The sequence below is a fragment of the Lepidochelys kempii genome, chromosome 9 (assembly GCF_965140265.1).
Source record: "Lepidochelys kempii isolate rLepKem1 chromosome 9, rLepKem1.hap2, whole genome shotgun sequence".
In the NCBI taxonomy this organism is placed as follows: Eukaryota; Metazoa; Chordata; order Testudines; family Cheloniidae; genus Lepidochelys; species Lepidochelys kempii.
The window spans coordinates 26,973,345-26,995,665 of record NC_133264.1 but is presented as its reverse complement, the minus strand read 5'-3'; the positions used below and the strand labels follow the sequence as shown (position 1 = coordinate 26,995,665).

The 22,321-nt window shown below is 41.1% G+C and overlaps 1 protein-coding gene across 1 annotated transcript in view; it reads left to right on the top strand.

Annotated features, from left to right (window-relative positions):
* Positions 1-22,321, top strand: part of LOC140916878 (arylacetamide deacetylase-like) — a 32,703-nt gene that overhangs the window by 8,507 nt on the left and 1,875 nt on the right. Inside the window, exons 2-4 of the mRNA XM_073358768.1 lie at positions 14,023-14,245; positions 16,370-16,439; positions 21,199-21,370. Of these exons, the coding sequence (XP_073214869.1) occupies positions 14,023-14,245; positions 16,370-16,439; positions 21,199-21,370 (465 nt within the window). The remainder of the gene's footprint in view (positions 1-14,022; positions 14,246-16,369; positions 16,440-21,198; positions 21,371-22,321) is intronic.

Genomic DNA, 22,321 nt, shown 5'->3' with positions numbered 1-22,321 from the left:
GCGTTGTGCAGGAGATCAGACTAGATGATGATAATGGTCCCTTCTGGCATTCCAAATCTATTGGTCTGTGAATGCTTATCTCCACTTCCCTCTCACCACCTCCACTAAATGGACAAGTGTCAGAGGTGAGAACGGAAGCAGGTACATTTTAAGCTAAAAGTGCTGCTTGATGTTTAGAGCTGGGGGAGATATTTTTCCATTGTGACATACAAGTTCTTCCCATTAACATGACATGCCTGCCAGGAGAATGTTTCTTTCACATTTGGAGCAGCAGAGAGAAGTCAGCTTTAAATTTTCAGACTGAACATTTCTCCCATGAAGTTAGCGATGGATTGATAATGCTTCCGAAAATTCTGCTATGGTGTCACCATTATTCAAACACTAATAAATGAACTTTGTGTACATAGTTCTACCATTCTGCTTACTCAAATATATCTTTATGTTCCCATTCACATGCCTTTGGCTTTGTAAGGCATATCTTCAAATCACTGTGCAGGGTTTTGTTGTAGGTTTCCCACTGTCAACCGTTTTGATGCTTTCCACAGAATGTGTTTTAGCATTCCTTGGACAGTTTCACTATATGTGTATTTAGATGCAGGGCCTGATTTGTGAAGGACACCTTTAGACACCGAAAGATGCATATATGCACCTAGGGGGATTTTCAAAAGCATCTAACTCCTAGAGTTAGGTGTTCACCCACCTCGTTAAATTTTCAAAAGCACCTAATCACCTTGAGTAAAACTGGCTTGTAGTAATTTAACACCTCTTTCAGGGCTTATGTTGAGTTACACGATTATTTCTAGAAATTAAATGGAAGTTAGTAATTATGTTTGGTTGTAAATTCATTAAAGTATTAAACAAATTTTCAGAAACAGGAGATTGCTTAGGCATCTAATGCAGAACCAATTTAAATAAACCTACCAGGTTTAAAGGTAAATGCAGTGTAAAGGATTTAGCAGATAATGCTTGATGCTTTTTTTAAAAGAAAAAATCCTACAGATGCTAAAGCTCAATGTGCCTTCTTGAATTTATGGCAGATTTTCAAACTTGGGTGCATGAACTTAAGCACCTAGCTTTAGTTGTGGCAGAGCAGGTTGTCTGGTGGACCAGGAGTTTGTCCATTACTGTTTACATTCCAAGTTTTTTGGGACAGGGACCATTTTCTACTATATGTTTGTACAGCACCTAGCTCTATATGGCCCTAGTGCTGATGGGACGTTGGGATATGACTGGAATATAAATGTTAAATAATATGGTGTTAAATGGATAGTCTGGGGAACAGAAATAGGAAGTACAGGGAGTGTGAGAGAAAACACACAGTGGTTAAATAATTTTAATTAACCAGTTACCTCTACTAGATTCCTCATTGTTCTTTGGATCTTTAGCTTAAGTAATGATCCAGGCAGGATCATTATTATTTTTATTTGATTAGACAAAATAGCTTTTAAAGCAAACAAGAAATTACCTACAGCCAAATAAGAATGGTTAGATAACAGTTTAGTGTCAAAACTTGAACTCAACATGGGATGTTACATCTTTTAGTGATAATAAATCAGTTTAATTCATTCAGCACCTTATCACAATCTTCTTACAAAGGCAAGCTTCCATGTGACTTCAGTACCAGTCTGAGCAGGTGATTTGTTGGTACTAACATGGAACTGTGGATTCTTTCTTAATTCCTATCAGGTTTATCTACCAATGGAATGATGGCATGGCTCATGTCAGTTCAACCAAACAGTTCTACAGTCGAATCTAGAACTTTAAACAAGCTACTTAATTATCAAAGAATGTTAATTCAGTTCAAAATTACCTTGCGAAGGAGATACTCGCAGCCAAGCATTGTCTTGTGCATGTGCACGACTATCACACATTAAACAAAAACAAAATATGCAGGTAATAAAGTAGAAAAGCATCAAAATTCTCTAGAATGTGTCCCATACTGCCAGCTCTTATACCACTTTACCCCAAAGATTCAAATTGTGATAAATATCTAGCTTGCAAGCCAATTGAAAGCTCCTTCCCTCTTTGAAGCTGTTAGTTCTTTTGACCAAAATCAGCCTCAAAAATCCCACAGAAAGACTCAAGGTTTCTTGCAGTAACTCTTGCTGCAGGGAAGCACAACTTTCTCTGCTAAATAGTACTAGATTTAATTAGTGTAATGAGTTTCTCCAGCTTCAGTGCTCCGTTACTTTTGATATAGCATAATTTCTAGACAATAACAAGACTAGTTGTTAACAGAAGGGTCAGTCTCACTGGCCAGGCAATAACAGATCTATTCAGTCTCTCTCATCCAGATGTTTGGGCTTCAGGGCACGATGTATTGAACAACACAGAATTTTGTACGTTTTTCTGCTGGGTCCTCTTTTTGGCAAAGCTGATGTGGACTAATCAGAAACTGACCCATGGTTCTGATAAAGATTTGAAATGTCCAGCCAGAATCTGATGTGTCCTTTCTCAACATCCAGTGAGAAAACAGGGTGTCTCCTTTATGGCTTCTTGCAACTTGCAAATTCCAGTGTCTTTGTGCAAAAATCTCATGTCGTAGCAGTTTTTGTAAGATATGTTGAACCATATGCTGAAAACCTGCTCGTTTAGCTGCAGTCAGTAAATCTCTCATACAAGTTACTTTCTGTGAGCCCATTTGCAGTGTGATCTTTTGGCCAAATTTGCATGACTCCATCCTCTTTCCCTCACCCACTTTTGAACTTTGAACAGAATCTTTATGTAAAGTCTCATCACACTCCTTGATGGTTTTGTCCATGTTTAGTAGCTCACCCTGCACCAATATAAAGTCATTTGACCCATTTGTTGTTGTTTGTATTACTGTAGCGCTAGGACCCCTAATTATGGACCAGGACACGTTATGCTAGGTGTTGTGCTTGGTCAAACCCTAAAAGGAAATAACAATGAAAGAAGTCAAAACAGCTGTACACACTTCTGCAACACTACAGTCCCTGAACTTCAGTGGCAAGGTGAGGGAGTCCTGCCTATGAAATGATTCTAGTCTGCATGACATACCAAACATATGGTTGATCAGGGCTTATAAAACTTTCAGTGATTCAGCTCAAAGATTTACACCTCACATTGTCTTCTCTAACATGCCATTTGAATGTCTGTTTGTTTCATGCAAAATAAATACCCCATTAGATATTATCATTACATATTTTTTATATAGTGTGACAAAGTTCCTCCTCTGCCTTGGTGGGTCCTGCGCTTATTGGCGGATTTGCTCGCCTCAGAGGTTCACGGCAGCCCTCAGTTTGCATTTATACACAAAAGCAAGAAGCCTGGGAAACAAGCAGGGAGAACTGGAAGTCCTGGCACAGTCAAGGAATTATGATGTGATTGGAATAACAGAGACTTGGTGGGATAACTCACATGACTGGAGTACTGTCATGGATGGATATAAACTGTTCAGGAAGGACAGGCAGGGCAGAAAAGGTGGGGGAGTTGCACTGTATGTAAGAGAGCAGTATGACTGCTCGAAGCTCCGGTATGAAACTGCAGAAAAACCTGAGAGTCTCTGGATTAAGTTTAGAAGTGTGAGCAACAAGGGTGATGTTGTGGTGGGAGTCTGCTATAGACCACCGGACCAGGGGGATGAGGTGGACGGGCTTTCTTCCGGCAACTCACGGAAGTTACTAGGTCTCAGGCCCTGGTTCTCATGAGAAACTTCAATCACCCTGATATCTGCTGGGAGAGCAATACAGCTGTGTACAGACAATCCAGGAAGTTTTTGGAAAGTGTAGGGGACAATTTCCTGGTGCAAGTGCTGGAGGAACCAACTAGGGGCAGAGCTCTTCTTGACCTGCTGCTCACAAACTGGGAAGAATTAGCTGGGGAAGCAAAAGTGGATGGGAACCTGGGAGGCAGTGACCATGAGATGGTCGAGTTCAGGATCCTGACACAAGGAAGAAATGAGAGCAGCAGAATATGGACCCTGGACTTCAGAAAAGCAGACTTTGGCTCCATCAGGGAACTGATGGGCAGGATCCCCTGGGAGAATAACATGAGGGGGAAAGGAGTCCAGGAGAGCTGGCTGTATTTTAAAGAATCCTTATTGAGGTTACAGGGACAAACCATCCCAATGTGTAGAAAGAATAGTAAATATGGCAGGCGACCAGCTTGGCTTAACAGTGAAATCCTTGCTGATCTTAAACACAAAAAAGAAGCTTACAAGAAGTGGAAGATTGGACAAATGACCAGGAAGAGTATAAAAATATTGCTCGGGCATGCAGGAGTGAAATCAGGAAGGCCAAATCACACTTGGAGTTGCAGCTAGCAAGAGATGTTAAGAGTAACAAGAAGGGTTTCTTCAGGTATGTTAGCAACAAGAAGAAAGTCAAGGAAAGTGTGGGCCCCTTACTGAATGAGGGAGGCAGCCTAGTGACAGAGGATGTGGAAAAAGCTAATGTACTGAATGCTTTTTTTGCCTCTGTCTTCACGAACAAGGTCAGCTCCCAGACTACTGCACTGGGCAGCACAGCATGGGGAGGAGGTGACCAGCCCTCTGTGGACAAAGAAGTGGTTCGGGACTATTTAGAAAAGCTGGAGAAGCACAAGTCCATGGGGCCAGATGCTCTGCATCCGAGAGTGCTAAAGGAGTTGGCAAATGTGATTCCAGAGCCATTGGCCATTATCTTTGAAAACTCACGGCAATCGGGGGAGGTCCCGGACGACTGGAAAAAGGCTAATGTAGTGCCCATCTTTAAAAAAGGGAAGAAGGAGGATCTGGGGAACTACGGGTCAGTCAGCCTCACCTCATTCCCTGGAAAAATCTTGGAGCAGGTCCTCAAGGAATCAATTCTGAAGCACTTAGAGGAGAGGAAAGTGATCAGGAACAGTCAGCATGGATTCACCAAGGGCAAATCATGCCTGACTAATCTAATTGCCTTCTATGATGAGATAACTGACTCTGTGGATGAGGGGAAAGCAGTGGATGTGTTATTCCTTGACTTTAGCAAAACTTTTGACACAGTCTCCCACAGCATTCTTGCCAGCAAGTTAAAGAAGTATGGGCTGGATGAATGGACTATAAGGTGGATAGAACGCTGGCTAGATTGTCGGGCTCAACGGGTAGTGATCAATGGCTCCATGTCTAGTTGGCAGCTGGTATCAAGTGGAGTGCCCCAAGGGTCGGTCCTGGAGCCGGTTTTGTTCAATATCTTCATTAATGATCTGGAGGATGGCGTGGATTGCACTCTCAGCAAGTTTGCAGATGACACTAAACTGGGAGGAGTGGTAGATACGCTGGAGGGTAGGGATAGGATACAGAGGGCCCTAGACAAATTAGAGGATTGGGCCAAAAGAAATCTGATGAGGTTCAACAAGAACAAGGGCAGAGTCCTGCACTTAGGACAGAAGAATCCCATGCACCGCTACAGACTAGGGAGTGAATGGCTAGGCAGCAGTTCTGCAGAAAAGGACCTAAGGGTTACAGTGGACAAGAAGCTGGATATGAGTCAACAGTGTGCCCTTGTTGCCAAGAAGGCCAATGGCATTTTGGGATGTATAAGTAGGGGCATTGCCAGCAGATCGAGGGACGTGATCGTCACAATAGGTATAGATCACATTTCTATTTAAAATTGACAGCATGGTCCAGACTGCTTGCGTACTTCTATGGTTGCCTAGGCCACAAACTGAAATGAAGCGTCCTCAAATTGAAGAGCTCTATTAAGAATACTTTGATAGCTTTAATCTTTTGATACAGTTTTTTAAATCTTAATTGTCATCTTTCAGGATTATATCTTGTGAAACTGTAACAAATATAATAATGTGATCTACTCTGTTACTAATTTAGTCTGTTACTAATGTAAAGTATACAAAATAGGAAAAAGGGTAACAGAAGAAGTTACATCATAATTTTGCAAAAGTTTGTGGTTGACTAGCTAATTAGCTGCTGGCATTACTCAATCTCCTGGGTGTGAAAAATAGAAGCAGAATGTGCTGTTTGATTATCTTTTTTAAAAAACTCTGACACCTGTTTTATGCCAAAAATTCTGGGCTATGCATGAATTTATATAACATCTTTGTTATTAATAAGTTCCATATTTTCTGTGTTGCAACTGCAAAAGTATATCCACAGTTTGGTTTTTAATTGCATTAGTGGAATCTGGGCCTACTTGTTGACGACGGCCCTTGGCAAATGTTGTGCTATCTTTATCACTCATTCTGTGTTCCTTTCTGATATAGCTTTTACTGCAACATATTTATTCCAATTTGCAATTGCATTTAAGAAATTACACTTCAGACCTATACCTTGCCAATGAGAAATTTAGCTGAAACACATTTTTGAAGTTTGCTCAAGAAATTAAGGTATTAATTTCAATTAAATGGAGTTAATACATTTAACTGGTTACACCCATTAGAGAATTCTCAAAGCTGATACTTGAGTCGTGGAGACTTTTGTTTGAAACTTCAGTTAGGTTTAAACATCCTCAGATAGTGATAAGAATAAAGCAATCAAGTTTTGGTGAGCCACATTTGAGGGTTTGTTTTGGATCCATCACTCTTAATTACACCTTTAGCTTTTAGTACAGGGAGGAAAAATGTAAAGGCACACACTACCCTCTCCCTGGTGATAGAACCCATGGGAGAAGAGAGAGCTCCAGAAACTCCATTTGGCTCACCTTGCGGAGATCTTGATGCATGCTCTCAACAATGGGAGAGATTTGAGAATGGGAGAGAGAGAAGGTTTAGCCTCTTAATCCTGCAGATCCTCTGGACCAAATGGAAAAGGAAGCTGGAAACCTGCAGAGTACCAGCTGTTCTGTTGTGTTGCTCAACCTCCTCAGAATTTCTGGCAGCGTAGCTCCCTCAGAGGAAATGCACTCATTGCCTCTACTTGATTGGCATGTTCAACTGCCCATCTTGAGAGAATAGCAGATGCTTAGGGGACAGCATAAGCTTCAGAGAGGAGGAAAATGCCACAAAGAGACCATTGCCCAGTTTCTGCTCAGACCTCTCTCTGAAACCCTCCAGAGGCCCTGCAGTACGGAGCTGGTTGGCATAGGTGTACTTCTGTGGGTCACAGTGAGTGAAGCAGTATGAAGTTAAGGAACCACTATTTCTCCTCTGCTACTGTTCTGGTGTTTTTTATCCATTTTAATGTTATTTGCTCCAGTGGAATGAAGCAAAGAGCTCTTAAATATGAAGTCTGTGGGCAGATTTAAAAAATAAACTGACTATAACCTGAGACGCATATGATCTTTCTGAATTCTACTCTAAATACAATTCACAACAAGGCCTTGCATTTCTATACAGCTTTCTCCATCAGCTTTAATTCTGCATTTTAACTATTTCTTTATAATTCTGGGGTTTAACATAGCATCAAATAAACGTCTACCTTTTTAAAAAGGTGTCACTGGAGAACACTCTTTTGAAAATTAAAGTTTATTAAAAATCCAACAAAGGTACCTCTTCATGTGTATTTTACCACTGGCAGAATCCTAGAAATTAAAGACAGAAAAGTCCTGTTATGTGATCTTATTCAATCCATCTGCCAACACGGTATTGCTTTCTTCAATACTCCTGAGCTTTGTTAAATGATTTGGATTAAACCCATCCAATTATTGAAAACCATATCTTACTATTAAATCAGAATATGTGATGGTGGATCCTTGGGTCTATTTAGTAACATTAAAATGTGAATCTAAAATAGCTCCACAAACATCAGTGAAGCTGCATGGATTTATGTTTGTAGTAATTGAGATCAAACTCTGGCTTGCTGGGCTAAATTCAGCAGTGACTTAAATAGTGATGCAAAAGTTGCATGTGTGGTGTAAATTGATTGTAAATGTGTAAGTGGCAAAAGTGTCACTTGCACAAAATGCCAGATCTGTGTACGTGTAAAATGAGTAACTTACATTTGAGGATGTGGAAGTTGCTGTGTAGCAGGAAAAGTAACAACCTGAGGGTATAACAACATTGGAGAGGCCTTCATTCTGCCAGAGGGATGCTTTTTCTGTGACACTTCTCTTCAGTCCCCTTTGCACGTAAGTTACTCATTTTGCACATCCAAGTTAGTATAAATGACACTATTTTATTGCTTACACCCAAATTCTGTATGTCACTGCCAAATGTGGCCTGTTACCTACTTGCAGGTTACTTGGGTATCATCAGTAATTGGTGTCTAGTTTTACTAATACTAGAACTATGGTGATGTGGTTGATACCAAACTTCCCTTGGGGCCAAGGTCAATGAAGCACTTGTCATTCCTGTGAAACAGGTCATGGAAGGCAGTTCCATTTTCAGGAGATGCAGAGAGCCAGGAGGGTTCTTGGTCTCCAAAACTGTAGCCCACCTACTCCCCCTAAAATGATGATGTTGCAAGTAACATTTGCAGTAGGAAACTCTTGGAGTTTCTTCTCTTCTCCAGCCCCTTCTTGTGGGCGTTTCTCATAATATGGAAAATCTGATCCAGATTACATAGACTAAATTATATAAAGTAGTGCTACCTACCAAAAGGATAGTCAGTTATTAAAATATAAATCCAATAAGTGAGAGGAGAGAACAAAGTGAAAGAGAATAAGGAAAAATACTGACAAACTGCACTTCTGGTCACACAACTGCATAACCACCACCCCTGGGTCAATGAAAACAAGATGGAGGAAGGGAACCTCTATATAATTCTTAGCATGAGTTCTGCTTTCCAGATCATATATTAAACTTTCACAATAAACTGCAAATTCTGCTACTTGCATGTAGCATGATTATGGGGGACACCATTTTCCAAAGTTTAGTAATGAAGGAGACAGTTAACTCACAACTAAGTTATTGCTAGCTGTCTCAGTGGCAATTAGAACTACACTGTAATGGCCACAAATCATTAATAATACTCACTTTACGGTCCAGACTATATTCGGGTCCTTCAGCTGAGAGAAAATACCAATAACTCATTGCCAAAATGTGCTACAATTTCAGGGAGCTGGCACATGATATGGAGACAGCATAATAATCACTCCACATAATTGAGATCAGAATCTGGCCCAATGTCTCTCCCTCAGCCGCCCCCTCAGAATCACTTGTGATAAGCCTTGTATGATAACGCTTAGATAGTGTCTAATTCTAAAAGAGGCTGACTTTAATTTCAGAAGCTGAATCCCTGATTTGCTTGCCAACCACTGTGGCATTGCTCTGTTATTCCATTGCTCATGTTTCATAATCTCATCATGTTCTTGCTAAACATTTTAAAGCAACATAAGAACTAGGTTTCAATATTTTTAAAACCCAGAGTTCCACTGGAAGGGGGGGTAGGGAGGAAAAGCAAGTGGAAGAAGAAACAAGCCAGAGAAAACACAAGACAGATTTTTTAAATAAACTTATATCCTCTCTGTTTACACTGTGCATTCAGAAACAGCACAGAGGAAACTTTACATCTGCTGTACCTGAATGTTTGATTTTGGAGAGATTAGTTGTAGGATGTGTGTGTCAAACACAATGAAGAGTAAATAGGAATGCTATAGCTGTGACTGACATAAATACTTTGACAATTTATTATTTGTGAAATCCCTGGCTTCTGAACTGAGATGTTAGACTGGTAGTGAGCAAAGAATGTGAAATATCCTGTGCTTACCACTGACCACTTCAGCTGGAGAAACCTGTTTGTTTTTTCAAAAGACGTGTGACATAACTGAGCTACTGCAGAAAATTCAGAATGTTTACATTTATATTCATGTGGTATGGCAGAGAAAGGGAAACATCATGACTGTGGCCTTTCCCCAACTGTTACACCAGTGCTGTTACACGCTTATCAGTCCCAAGCCTTAGATGAGCTGGATAAATTTCATTCCCTCTGTCCATCTGGGATGGCAGTTCTGCTGGCACTTTTCAGCAGGATAAGGAATAACTCTGGTGTCTAGATATTTCTATCAAAATCTACTGAACTGGCTTATAAAAATGGAAAGTAAATTATCTTACCCTTCTGAGGAATGGAATAGAATACTAAGTAGCTGATGCATTCATTATCCCAGACAGAATTGGAAAAGTGACAGAATAATGGGGAAAGGGCACACAGGTCTACTGTGATGTATATTAGAGATGTTTCGGATCTTATTATTCATGCCCTGTGGTTGGCAGACTACTTAAATCAGGCAAAGAGAGCATTACACTAAAGGCAACATTGAATCAGCACCACAGGTAGCGTTCAGTCAGTGGTTCTCTGCAGGACTGGGGAGAAAAAATCCTGTGTATAACACATGATTGGCAAGGCAGAAATAGAATGCTGAAACAGAGTCAGCCTGGCTGTCATGAGCTTTGTCCCAGCATATAACCTTACAGGAGTTACACATGGAAACATAGTGAAGAATCACATAATTCTTTGCAGTACTAACGATATATATATTTCTAAAATCAACTTCTAAAGGCTTTTCAAATGTTCTAGAAACATTACCATACACGTACTTTAACTCTCTGAACTAGCAGCAAGAATGCTGTGACCTAAACTTGCATTTCATCACTAGATTCAACCACCTCTTTCAGAAGATTAGATATAACATCTAAAGAACAGCAAGGGCATACATAATACTGTGTACACTTTTCTAAAAGTGTACACAGGGAGAATTTTAGGGTTGTTCTCCCTCAAAGGTTGGGTCTCCAAAATCCTCCCGGCTTTTGAAGCCATTTAACTGAATGTGACAGAAATAATGTATTGTCTAAGATTGAGAGAGGACATACACCAATCCCATAACTAGATACCCACAGACCTTCAAAGCAATGATAAAGGTGATGTGTGCTGAAAAGTATGTAGTTCACCTGCTGGGTTTAAATATCCTTGCACCAAAATGAAGAGAGTGTTTTCAGATAAAACATTTTATCAACAAATGCCAATTTGTGAAACCCAAAACTTTTTGTGGAAATGGAAAGGTTTTGGAAAAAAAAAAAAAAAAAGTTGGGAAGGTTTCTCAGATCCAGGATGTAATTCCTGGTCAAAACAGGAAGGAGAGAGAGTGACCCCTAGGTACCCAATAACCCAGTGGTAAGGTTGTTCCCATGAGATATGGAAGAGACAGGGTCAAGTCCCTATTCTGCCTCATTTGGAGCAGGGACTTGAATGTATGTGTCTCACACAGAGAGTTTTGTTCTGCACCAAAACAAAAACAAAAGAAACCTCCCAATTTTTCATGCAATGAAATCCTTGTTTTCCTAGTTAGGAGTAAACTTTAGTCCTTCATATCTGCTTTCCAAGACCATGCGGAATAGCTCTGTATATTCACAGAAGATGTGTTCCAACTGGAAAGCCACCCAAACTCACAGGAAGTACACTGTGAAGGCAGACTGCTCCTCAGCACCTCTCTATGCCACAGTGATTGTGCTACGGACGTTCTGTGGGAACCCCCAGAGAGGGGGTGAACTACAGAAGAAGCAGTGAAATTAGCCCAACTTTCCCTTGAACTGGTGGCAGAATTTTAACAAGACATTCCTATAAGACCCCAAGTGTCTCTTCTAGCATGTTGCCGCTCTCCCTACCTCCACCTGTGTAGGAAAACATCTATACAGAGAAGCTTCAGTGGTGTCTGGTAACAAGGGGAGCATAATTATATGGCTCCCAATACCGTAATATCTGAACTCCCCACAGTCTAATCTATTTATCCTCACAACACCCTGGGGAGTTAGGGAACTTCTTTATTCCCCTTTTCACAGACTGGGAACTGAGGCACAGAGACGCTAAGCATCACAAGAAGACTGGTGGAGCAAGAAGTTAAACTTGGTACTCCTGAGTCGTAGGGTAGCGCCCTAAGCACTGGAGCATCCTGCCTCCCTGCTGTTCCCAGCTAAGAACAACATGCCCTCCCTTTTGGCAAACGTTGGTATCCACCAAACCAGAGGCATATCCACCATCATGAAGTCCTTCATTCTTAATTTCCTCCTGTTGTGGGGAACAGAGACTATTTCAAACATTTGGCAGTTACTGATTTATTGTTAACCAATTAACCAAAAAGCGTCATAGATTTTAAGATGATTGTGATCAACTAGTTAGTACTGCACTATATCCTGGTCTTTTACTTGCTCCTGCAATGGAACCTCAGGGGCAGCCCCCGCAGCAACAGCAGCTAGTATTCCTATTACTCCTGAGGCCCCCAGTGGCACAGATCCATTAATTAGCAGTTTGACTTTAAGCAAGGTTGATATAGTTTCTAATTATTAGATCCATATAATCAGCGGAGGATGAAGGCCATTGCTGACCACTGTCAGCTGTACCATTAAAACAAACAAACAAAAAAAAAACAAAAAAAACCCCAAACCAAGACCATAATAGCATGTTGCCTGCTTTCAGATATCTGGAAGCTATGGATATTTTTAGATCCAATGCCAGTTCTGTTTGGTTTGTATTGTTAAGTTACTCTTTTGCTGTGTCATTGTCCATAAAGTTTTTGTGTTTGCATGTAATAAAAAAGACAGTGCTGGTTCTGGGCAGTTAAGTAAGTCAGAGAGATTTATGGTTCGGAATTTCATTTTAAACACTCCTGGGGGTTGAAACTGTCCTAACAGATAAGCTTCCAAGAGCTATTTAAAATCTATTTACAGAATGTTTGGAGGGAGAAAGAATGTGGGCTGATATGTTTCAGGCACTGTGAGATGCTGGTAGTGAAAGGTTATCTACTGGATCTTCTGTTTCTGTTCATCTGCATTCCTAATAACCGCAGTAGTGTTCCCTCTCCCCTAATATGAATCTACAAAGCATGGAATGTTCCCACACGGGTAAGATCCAAAGGCAGCAGCTCCTTTATGACGATTGCTGCAGAATACTGTATGTATTAATAAGGAAGGGCTACTTTTGATGGAGCGATTGAGTGAACTAGCCTCTTTGTCTCTCCACCCAGAGGGAATTTCTTCTCCTGTCAGAGAAGGTATGGCTTCATTTAAAATTCCTATGCCTTTTGGGTATGGAGGAGAGAGCCACCAAAAGTCTCCCTATAAATTTCCTGCTGCTACCTCAGGAAGGAGAAAAGGCTTCCACTGGCCACATCTTCCCTCTTATCCTGTTGGCATAGAAGGCCCATCTCACTTGTAATTTGTTTGTTTTTGTATTGATTCATGTGGTATTTTTGTGCATTGCTACAGAAATGAAGGTATAAAACATGTAATACATGTAGACAAAATAAAATAAATATTCAGGACCATATTGTACCATCATTTTTTAAGCAGAACTACAATGAAATCAGTAAAGAGTTTCCCTTCATAACTGATGGTATAAAATGTCCCATGCTAATTAATATTCAAATGAAAGATTTGAGTTCAGTTTATTGTACATCCATTTTTGCCATTACAAGACACCATGAAAAGACAAACCATTTAAAATCAATATTTAAAAACAGAAAGGCTGCTTTGGTAGGGGTGTGTGTGTGGTGGTTGTTTTTGTTTGTTTTTTTTTAATTATCTAATTCTTAGGACAGTGATTTCCAGCCAGTGCCTAACAGTACATGTCCTTCCATGTTTTGGGAGTAGGTCTCTGATCCTGGGGTCTCAAAAGGGCACAAATGAATACCAGACATCAGTCCAGTTCCAAGATCAACTCAAATCGTTGCTTTGTTTCGGGGCTGCAACAGCGCCAAACAGGCTGTTCCAGCAGACCAGGCTGCCGGGAGCACATCAGCATTCTAGCCACACCACCTTCACCCTAAAAGTCCAGCTCCTGCTCTCTGTCTTAATGGTAATATGCTTGTGCGCTGAGTGCTGGGTGCTGGTGCTCTGCCCACCTTCCATTCAGTTATGAGTTTTGGAAGAGCCTAAGTTCCAATACAGATGACAGCTCAAAAAAGAGATGGGGGAAATAGTGGGCAGTGGGTGGTGCACCTGGGGACCTAGTATGGCAAACTGATACAGTGGCTCAAAAAAGTTGGCAACCACTAGTTTAGAGAATGAATTCAGTGGGAGAAGGATTAATGGCAAAACTCCTATTGACTTAAATAAAGCAAAGGATGGCCCTTATTGTACATAGCCTGTACTGTACAGGTAGGATTCAGTCTATACTTGATGTACTGATGTTAAAACTTACTTTGTTTTCATTTCCTTTGACTTTAGGCTGAGTTTGCTGAGTGGCTGGGTCTGGTGCACTACATGGAAGTTCTGATGATGATCACAAGTATAGAGTATACTGCACCAATATCAGATGAAAATGTGACTGTCACTGACACAAAATTTAACAATGTTCCAGTCCGTTTGTATGTACCCAGGAAGCAATCCAGTGGGTTGAAAAGGGCAGTGATTTACATTCATGGTGGAGGCTGGTGTGTAGGAGGCTCAGGTAAGTCCAAGGACCTCTTCTTTTCACTAACAAGAGTCTTGTACAAAAGGTCTCACCTACTGTTGTAAGGTGTTAGTTTTTTGTATACGATATTGCCTTCTAGTCACTGGCCCACAAAAATGATAAGGGACCTGCTACTAATCACAGTTGTAATAGCTCGCTTGTAGCTCAGGTGACACAGGTCAATGTCTTTTGAGGAGAAGAATAAAGGTTCTAGTTCCACATTCCTGTGTATATGATCACATAAATCTTATCTGCAGCACATGGATTTGTTACACTAAAAAACAGGAGAAAGGAGCAAGAATGGGAATAGCCAGGCCCCTCATAAGGGAGAAGAGCATCTAAATGGGGAAGTCAGGTGCCTCCCAAAGAAGGAAATCCTTATGAAAGGCTGACCCACAGATGGGACAGTGCTCATGGTGGAGCCTCATGGGGAGGGAGAAGTGTCCATCACAAGGGAGGGACTGAGTTTCTCTCGGGTTAACTGTGAGTGATGGGTCAGTGTTCATGGGAATGGGCTGAGTGCAGAGGAGAGAAGTGTCCTGGAGTCATCGGGATCTCACAGGGGAAAGCGCAGAGACAACGCAAGGGAAAGGAATGGGAGGTAGAGAGGAGCTCTGGCTACCAGATGCTTCTCCACATGATTCTGCTGTCTCCAGAGGAGGAGAGGGAAAGCAACCACCATCCTCTCTGACAACCTAGAGGGCAATCTGGTATCTTTTGCCACCTAAATTGTATTTTGATTGGCCCAGATCCTAAGATTCCCCATGCCTTTTAAGAATGACCATAGAGAGAAAATGGGAAGAAATCAAATGGTGCAATGCAGAGGTTGTTAGGCCCTTATGATTACTTTACATCTTCTGATAGAAGGTACATATTCAGAATGCCAGAATTAGGAAGCATACCTAACAAGTGAATGTGTAGTATATATTGGAGGGTCCCCTTTTCCTCACGAGAAGACAGAGTTATGCATTAACTTATATGTTACGTTTCTTTCACCACTGAGGGTGATTTTAGTACTCTGCGTGTAGGAAAGGCCTGAATTAAGAGATCATTTTCAGAAATTAGAGCAAGAGCCCTGTCTGTCTTGTGTTTTCACTGGCAGGGAAAATGTGTTACAAAAAAAAGAGAAAATAAGTTGTTACTGCACTCGCTTCTTCAGGTACCACTGCATTAATTGTATTTCTCCATGTCCGTCATGGTTCCCCTGGGGTGCTATGTTATATAAATAAGTCCAAACCACATGTGTAATTTAAAAGGGTCTCTTCCATTTAGGGAAATCTTTTCCTATCAGTTCGGCATTTCTGATGCTGTGCATTCTCCTGGAAGAAGGAAAAGTAGATCTCTTTTGTTTCAGTTTGCTATTGGAGACTATCTCTCTGCTTGTTTTTGCTTAGTCTTCTTCCACATTACTTCCAACAAGGCATTTTAAAATGTTTTAATTTTTTGTGCTGTGCGTTTGCTAGTATTATTTAATTGGAATGATTTCTCTTGTCTCTCACACTCACACCCAGTCATGTTTTCCCTCATCGCAAACATTGTCTGCTTCTTCTTAATGTACTTTATAATCATTTATTACAGTCATTAAATTACCATTTTAGGATGAGCAGCCAAACTGGCATCACAAACAAAAGCATCTATGGCTTAAATTCCTAATGATCACTAAATAGCTTACCTTGCATTGCTCCCTATGTACTAGGGAGGGTGGTTGCTAGTCTGCCAGAGACTTAGACAAATTTCTCATCTCTAACACACATGCAACCCCTTTAATTTCAGCATGGTTGCACACATGTGACTGAGAGATAAATCTGCTCCTCCTTGGTGTAATTTTCATTCCTTTTTTGTCTGTCATAAAATCCAAGCTTTCATGAGTTTAAATAATACATTGCTCTTTCATGGATGTCTTCTTGGATAGTGTTCAAGCAACAGTTGAATCATTTGTTTACTTTGTGCTTCTCGATAAAGTTGATTGTACAACAGTTGAATTGCATTGCTGTGAAGGCACTGAACTGTGGAGATTTTGGAAAGAGACCAGAGGACTTCTGCCAAGAGAAATGTGGAGCTGTTTACTTATTTGTGTATAAGTGCAATCAAATATACTTTAAGTGACTTATTTCATTTCAGCCATGGAGCCCTATGACCTCCTGTCAAGATGGACGGCAAACGAGCTAAATGCTGTTGTCATATCAGTCGAGTAAGAGCGATTCTGTTTCTAGACTGAATTAGGGGTTGGGATAAATGATCCTTTGTTTACTATATATTTGTGTTTTGGGGGTGTGTTTTATGTGGTTAACGATAATTACTTGCAAACAAAAACTGCAAAGATTTTAAGAGTGAACACTCTCCTGGTGGTGGTGCATCGGTATTCTTTTGTGAGGGGGGTGGGTAGCTAAACTTCTGCTCTGTACCCTGTGCAAGGATAATCCCTACTTCTCCAGATGTGCCCAGCCCATAGTTATAGGCACTTTCTATTTAGGACAAATCTTCCCTGCAAAAAAGTGAACAGACAAGAGCCAAGTCCTGCAGATCCCTTTCCAAGGAATAGGTGAGGAAGGAAAAGAGCAGCACCTTTCCTGAATGCTTTCCCTTCTCCTTCCAGAGGGCCTGATCCAAAGCAGCTCATTCAAATAGCTGGAAAGACTTGCATGGAATCCACACCTTTATAATGCCATTACAAAGTGAAATTAAATTATGTTGGCTTGTGCAGGGGGGAGGTAGGGTTGCCAATTTGGTAATATTTAAAAACTGGACACTCTCCGACCCCACCTCTTCCACCCCAGGCCCTGCCCCAGTCCACTCCTCTTTTCCCTTCCCCTCATCGCTTGCTGCTTTTCCCCCTCCTACCTGCATGCCCCACTCTCCTCCTGGGTCAGGAGAGACACCCCTGCAGAGCCAGGGCTCGGAGCTGCAGCTGCCCAATCCACATAGGAGGCAGCCCCGGCTGAGCAGGGGCAGGTGCGGGTGATGACCCAGTGCCTCCCCACCTCCCTCTCCCACAGTAACCAGACTTTGGGTGTCTGGTCAGTGGAGCTGACTAGACGCTGTCAGGTTCCCTTTTCGACCAGACATTCTGGTTGAAAAGTGGGCACCTGGCCACCCTAGGGTGATGATGGGATAAGCTGATTTTCAATTAGCTCAGTATTTTATTTAGTTGTGTCTTTGTCTATTAAAAAGAATGGGTCCATGTTCAACAGGCATATACAATATGGGGGAAAATCAGCTAAAGTTTGGAAGCCATTTTTTGCACCTTTTAAAAGGCATTTGAAGCTGTTCTGTTTCTCCTTTTTCATTTTTATAACTTTGAAATATACAGTTTGATTTTATTTAGAAAATTGCGACTCCCCATTTTAACCAAGTTCACACCAGGAATAGATTTTTTTATAGCTGAATTCTATATCCTTGAAGCAAGAGATTTATCACAGGAACTCCATTACTAGGGTGTTAGGCATAGTAGAAAAGCCTACACCCAGATCACTCATTTCTGCAGAAAAGTTCATGGGAAGTATTGCAGAGGAAGGAAGTTTCCATGATCTGCTTACTGAATCTCTCCCCACTACACTTGCCAGGCTGGTGCAGGGGAGTGCAACATGGCATTTCCCTCCCCCAAAAAAGACTGCAATGGCAACCCCAAACTTGATTAAACCCCCATGTATTCATGTGAATCTCTAGAAATCTGCAAGCGGCCAGTGCTATCTGTGTGGAGGCCCTGTGCTCTGTAATAGGTCTGACCCAGGCAGTACCCCACCCCTGTTCTTGGCAGTGCACATCCATTATATTTAATGGTATAAGTAAAGCATAAGAATGGACATACCAGATCAGATCAATAACCCATCTAGCTCATTATCCTATCTTCAGACACTGGTCAGTACCAGAGACTTCAGAGGGAATGAACAGAACCGGGCAATTATCACATGATCCATCCTCTGTTGTCCAGTCCCAGCATCTGACAGTCAGAAGCTTAGGGACACCCAGAGCTTGGGTTTCCATCCCTGACTATTTTGGCCAATAGCCATTGATAGATCTATCCTCCATTAACTCATCTAATTCTTTATTGATCCCAGTTGTACTTTTGGCCTTCACAACATTCCCAGCAATGAGTTCCACAGGTTGACTGTCGGTTGTGAAGCAGTACTTCCTTTTGTTTTAAACCTGCTGCCTGTTAATTTCATTGAGTGACTTCTGGTTCTTGTGTGCTGTGAAGGGGTAAATAACACTTTCACTTTCTCCACACCATTCATGACTTTATAAATCTCTTTCATTTCCCTCCTTAGTCCTCTTTTCCAAGCTGAAAAGTCCCAGTCTTTTTAAACTCTCCTCATATGGAAACTGATCCATACCCCTACTAGTTTTTGTTGTCGTTCTCTGTACTCTTTCCAATTCTAATATATCTTTGTTGAGCTGGAGTTACCAGAACTGCATGCAGTATTCAGTGTGTGGGTGTATCATGGCTTTGTATAATGGCCTTATGATATTTTCTGTCCTATTGTCGATCCCGGTCCTAATGGTTCCAAACATTCTGTTTGCTTTTTTGACTGCCTCTGCACATTGAGCAGATGTTTGCAGAGAATTTTCCACAATGACTCCAAGATCTTTCTTGACTGGTAATAGCTAATTCAGACTCCATCATTTTGTATGTATAGTGGGGATTATATTTTCCAATGTGCCTTACTTTGCATTTATCAACATTGAATTTCATCTGTCATTTTGTTTCCCAGTCACCCAGTTTTGTGGGATCCTTTTGTAACTCTTCACCATCTGTTTTGGACATAGGCTGTCATATGTAATTACTTGAGATAGTTATGTAACTATACAATACCAATGCACCCACAGAACCCAAGGCCTGTGCATCTTTTTGAAAAAGATTGCCCATAGGAAATTCATTATTAATTGTCAAACATGGATTTTATTTTCAGATCACCATCCAAATGTTACTATCAGAGAGCCATTTGTAATGCTGAGCAAACCACTGATGACCATGGATGGCCTAATTACAGAAAACCTGCAGTACTGTGTATTAAGCACACAATAATGCAAACAATTGAAGACTACTTCTAGGATTGCCATTGTTTCCATACCCACCTCTTTGCAACAGGAAATTGGCTTGGCACACCAGACTCCACTGTAGTAATTACATTGTCTTGTAAAACTAACATTAAATTAACAGGCACTCCATTAGATTGTTAAAACTCATGTTAATCGCCTTATACTGTGAATCAAGATTTCCCAGGCACCAACCCCAACTGTCAGCCATGGTGATGTGGCTGTTCATCAACCAAGGGATTAAGTTTTCATCCACAAATACCCTATTTTTCTTTTAAAATCCTCTGGATAAGAAATGAAGGGCTGGGACATTAAATTTGAAAGAGAGCAGGAGTAGGGAGAACAACAGCACTGCTCTGATAGGACAGCATTTTACCCTGTGTTCCTGGATGCACTCCAGGGAAAGGATGCAAAGAGGCTTTTTGCTTTTTGCACACCTCTGCATGCAGGTGAGCAGGATTAGAGGAAGCAATAGGAAGGAATGTATCCACCAATGATCTGTCACCCCAAGAGCCACAGCCAGGCAGCTTGAAGGTTTCCACTGTACATATGCTGCAGGCACTCACAAAATTATTTGTGCTGACTGTCTCTTTTAAGATCTGGACTAAGACTCAGTACACAGCCCATTCGACCAGGGCTCTTCTGAGCCATACTATCAATAGGCTGTCTCAGGGACTCACCATGGCACCAGCACCATTCATTCCCCGCCCCCCACCTAATTTCTAAAACGTCTTTAAAAATGTAAAATACTTTGAATAGTGACAATGGAAAATGGTGCCTTCTTACACAACAAATCTGTTCCCTGTGTGTATGTTCAGAGCCCCATCTGCTAACTTTAGTGACTGAAATAAATTTTTTGCTGATTTTTTTTTTTTTTTGCCTTCTGGGCCACAGTCTGGCAATAAATACAGTCTCCTCACCCAACTACTTGAACATAATGCATCCCTGCCCAGGACCTAGCCTGTCCTTCTGGTGTCTTCAGTGATGGACAAGTAGAGTGTTTCACAGTATTTTATGCATTTGGCTAGTTGTCTACTTGGGACAGAGTTGTGCTTTAACTCCCAATAGTGGCTTCATCATTCATGAACTTTGTTTAAATCAGTAATCACCCAGAGGTGATGGGATTTTTCTCCATGTTTTCTGTAGCAGCACAATGATTGTAATGAGTGATATATGCTGATATGCAATTATTTTCATTACACAGATCTGTAGAACAGTAACAATGCAATGAATACATTTACATAGCATTAGAATGGTCTCAAAATATGCGGGGGGGGGGAATTTCTTTAATCACAATAACACCAAACCAATCATATTTAGTAGTACTTCTTACCACAACCCCTGGAACAGAGAGAACATGATCGAAGTGAAACAAATCATTGTATATATTGTAGTCAGCTGGTAATTGCATAACAATGGAAGTTCATGGCTAATTTTGAATACATTAGGGCAATAACTACCAGGACCAGGATTTGTTTATATCTTCAGTGGAATGGAAGGAGAGAAAAGCCCCACTGGCAAAATATTGCCATTTCAACTAACTCTGATGAAAACTTCATAGATTCATAGAATCTCAGGATTGGAAGGGACCTCAGGAGGTCATCTAGTCCAACCCCCTGCTCAAAGCAGGACCAATCCCCAATTTTTGCCCCAGATCCCTCAATGGCCCCCTCAAGGACTGAACTCACAACTCTGGGTTTAGCAGGCCAATGCTCAAACCACTGAGCTCTACACGTGACCCCCAACGAACAAATTTCAACCTTTTAGTGTCAGGTTGAAAAAAAAAATAGGTGGAAATGGTAAAATTTTGCTACTGGAATAATTGTGTGAATTTTTATGAAGATTAGCATCTTTAAAACGTGTTTGTTTTGCCAAGCAGCTCCAGCTAGCCCATTTGTTTTTCTTCCCCAAAGGTACAGATTAGCACCTCTGCATCATTTTCCGGTTCAGTTCGAAGACGTGTACGCTGTCGTGAAGTTCTTCCTCCAAACCAGCATTCTCGCACGCTATGGGGTGGACCCAAATCGGGTCTGTGTTTCAGGAGACAGTGCAGGAGGCAACTTAGCTGCAGCAGTGGCACAGCAGGTAGGTTGTTCATATTTTACAGATCTAGAGAGTCGTTCCGCTCATTTTCCTTACCGGGGTAATTGAGCAAAATAGCTCCTAAATTTAAACATCTTAAGTATCTCTGTTCATTAAAGAAAAATATGCCTCCCCATTAGTTTTCATCTCTATTTACGCTGGTGTCGGTGAGAGCTGAATCAGACATAAGTGGGTAGATAGAAAACATCAGTTCTCAGGTTGGTGACTGTGGTTTTTGTATCTCAGATTGAACAACCTGCCTCAGCGCAATTTACTTGAGTTGCTCTTATTAGTGCTGCCACTTGATAACACTATAGCAGTTACAGATAAACCCTGTAGCTGATGTCACAACGTGCTTGGGGGGCGCCTTCCAAAGCTGCATACCCCCGGAGAAAAAAGCTCTACTTAATAATATAATAATTAGTCTCATCTCAAATCGTGCAGCCCTTATTCAGGTGAAACCCCATGTAATGGGGACTTTTTAAAAAAAATTGCAGAATTTGGTCCATTTTGATTAAAGTGCTGCTGCAAAAGGTGATTAAATGTTAGTAACTGGTCAGTATAGTACAGGCTTGTAAGCAGGTTGTTCTGTTTAGTTAAGATATTCTGTACTGAAGTGAAGATGTTACTGCCCTGAGAAGAAATTATTTATATTTTGTAATGTTGCTGCTTTGCTAATCTTCCAAGTTCCTGGTGGTCAGTACAGCCGGGAGAAGGCTAGGATGACATTTAAACAACCATGATGTTGAATTCATTTCATATACTTTCATTTTGTTCTCCATGTGTTAAGGATGCATGAAAGCTCAATTATTAGAGCCCTAAATCTCTCCTCAGATTTAATAAGACAGAGTGGCTAAAGCTTATGTGGTGCAAAATAATTAATGAAGTCTCAAAAGTCTGTGCTTCATAAATCATGGATAGCATTTTTTTACTAGTTAGAAATGCACCAGTGAC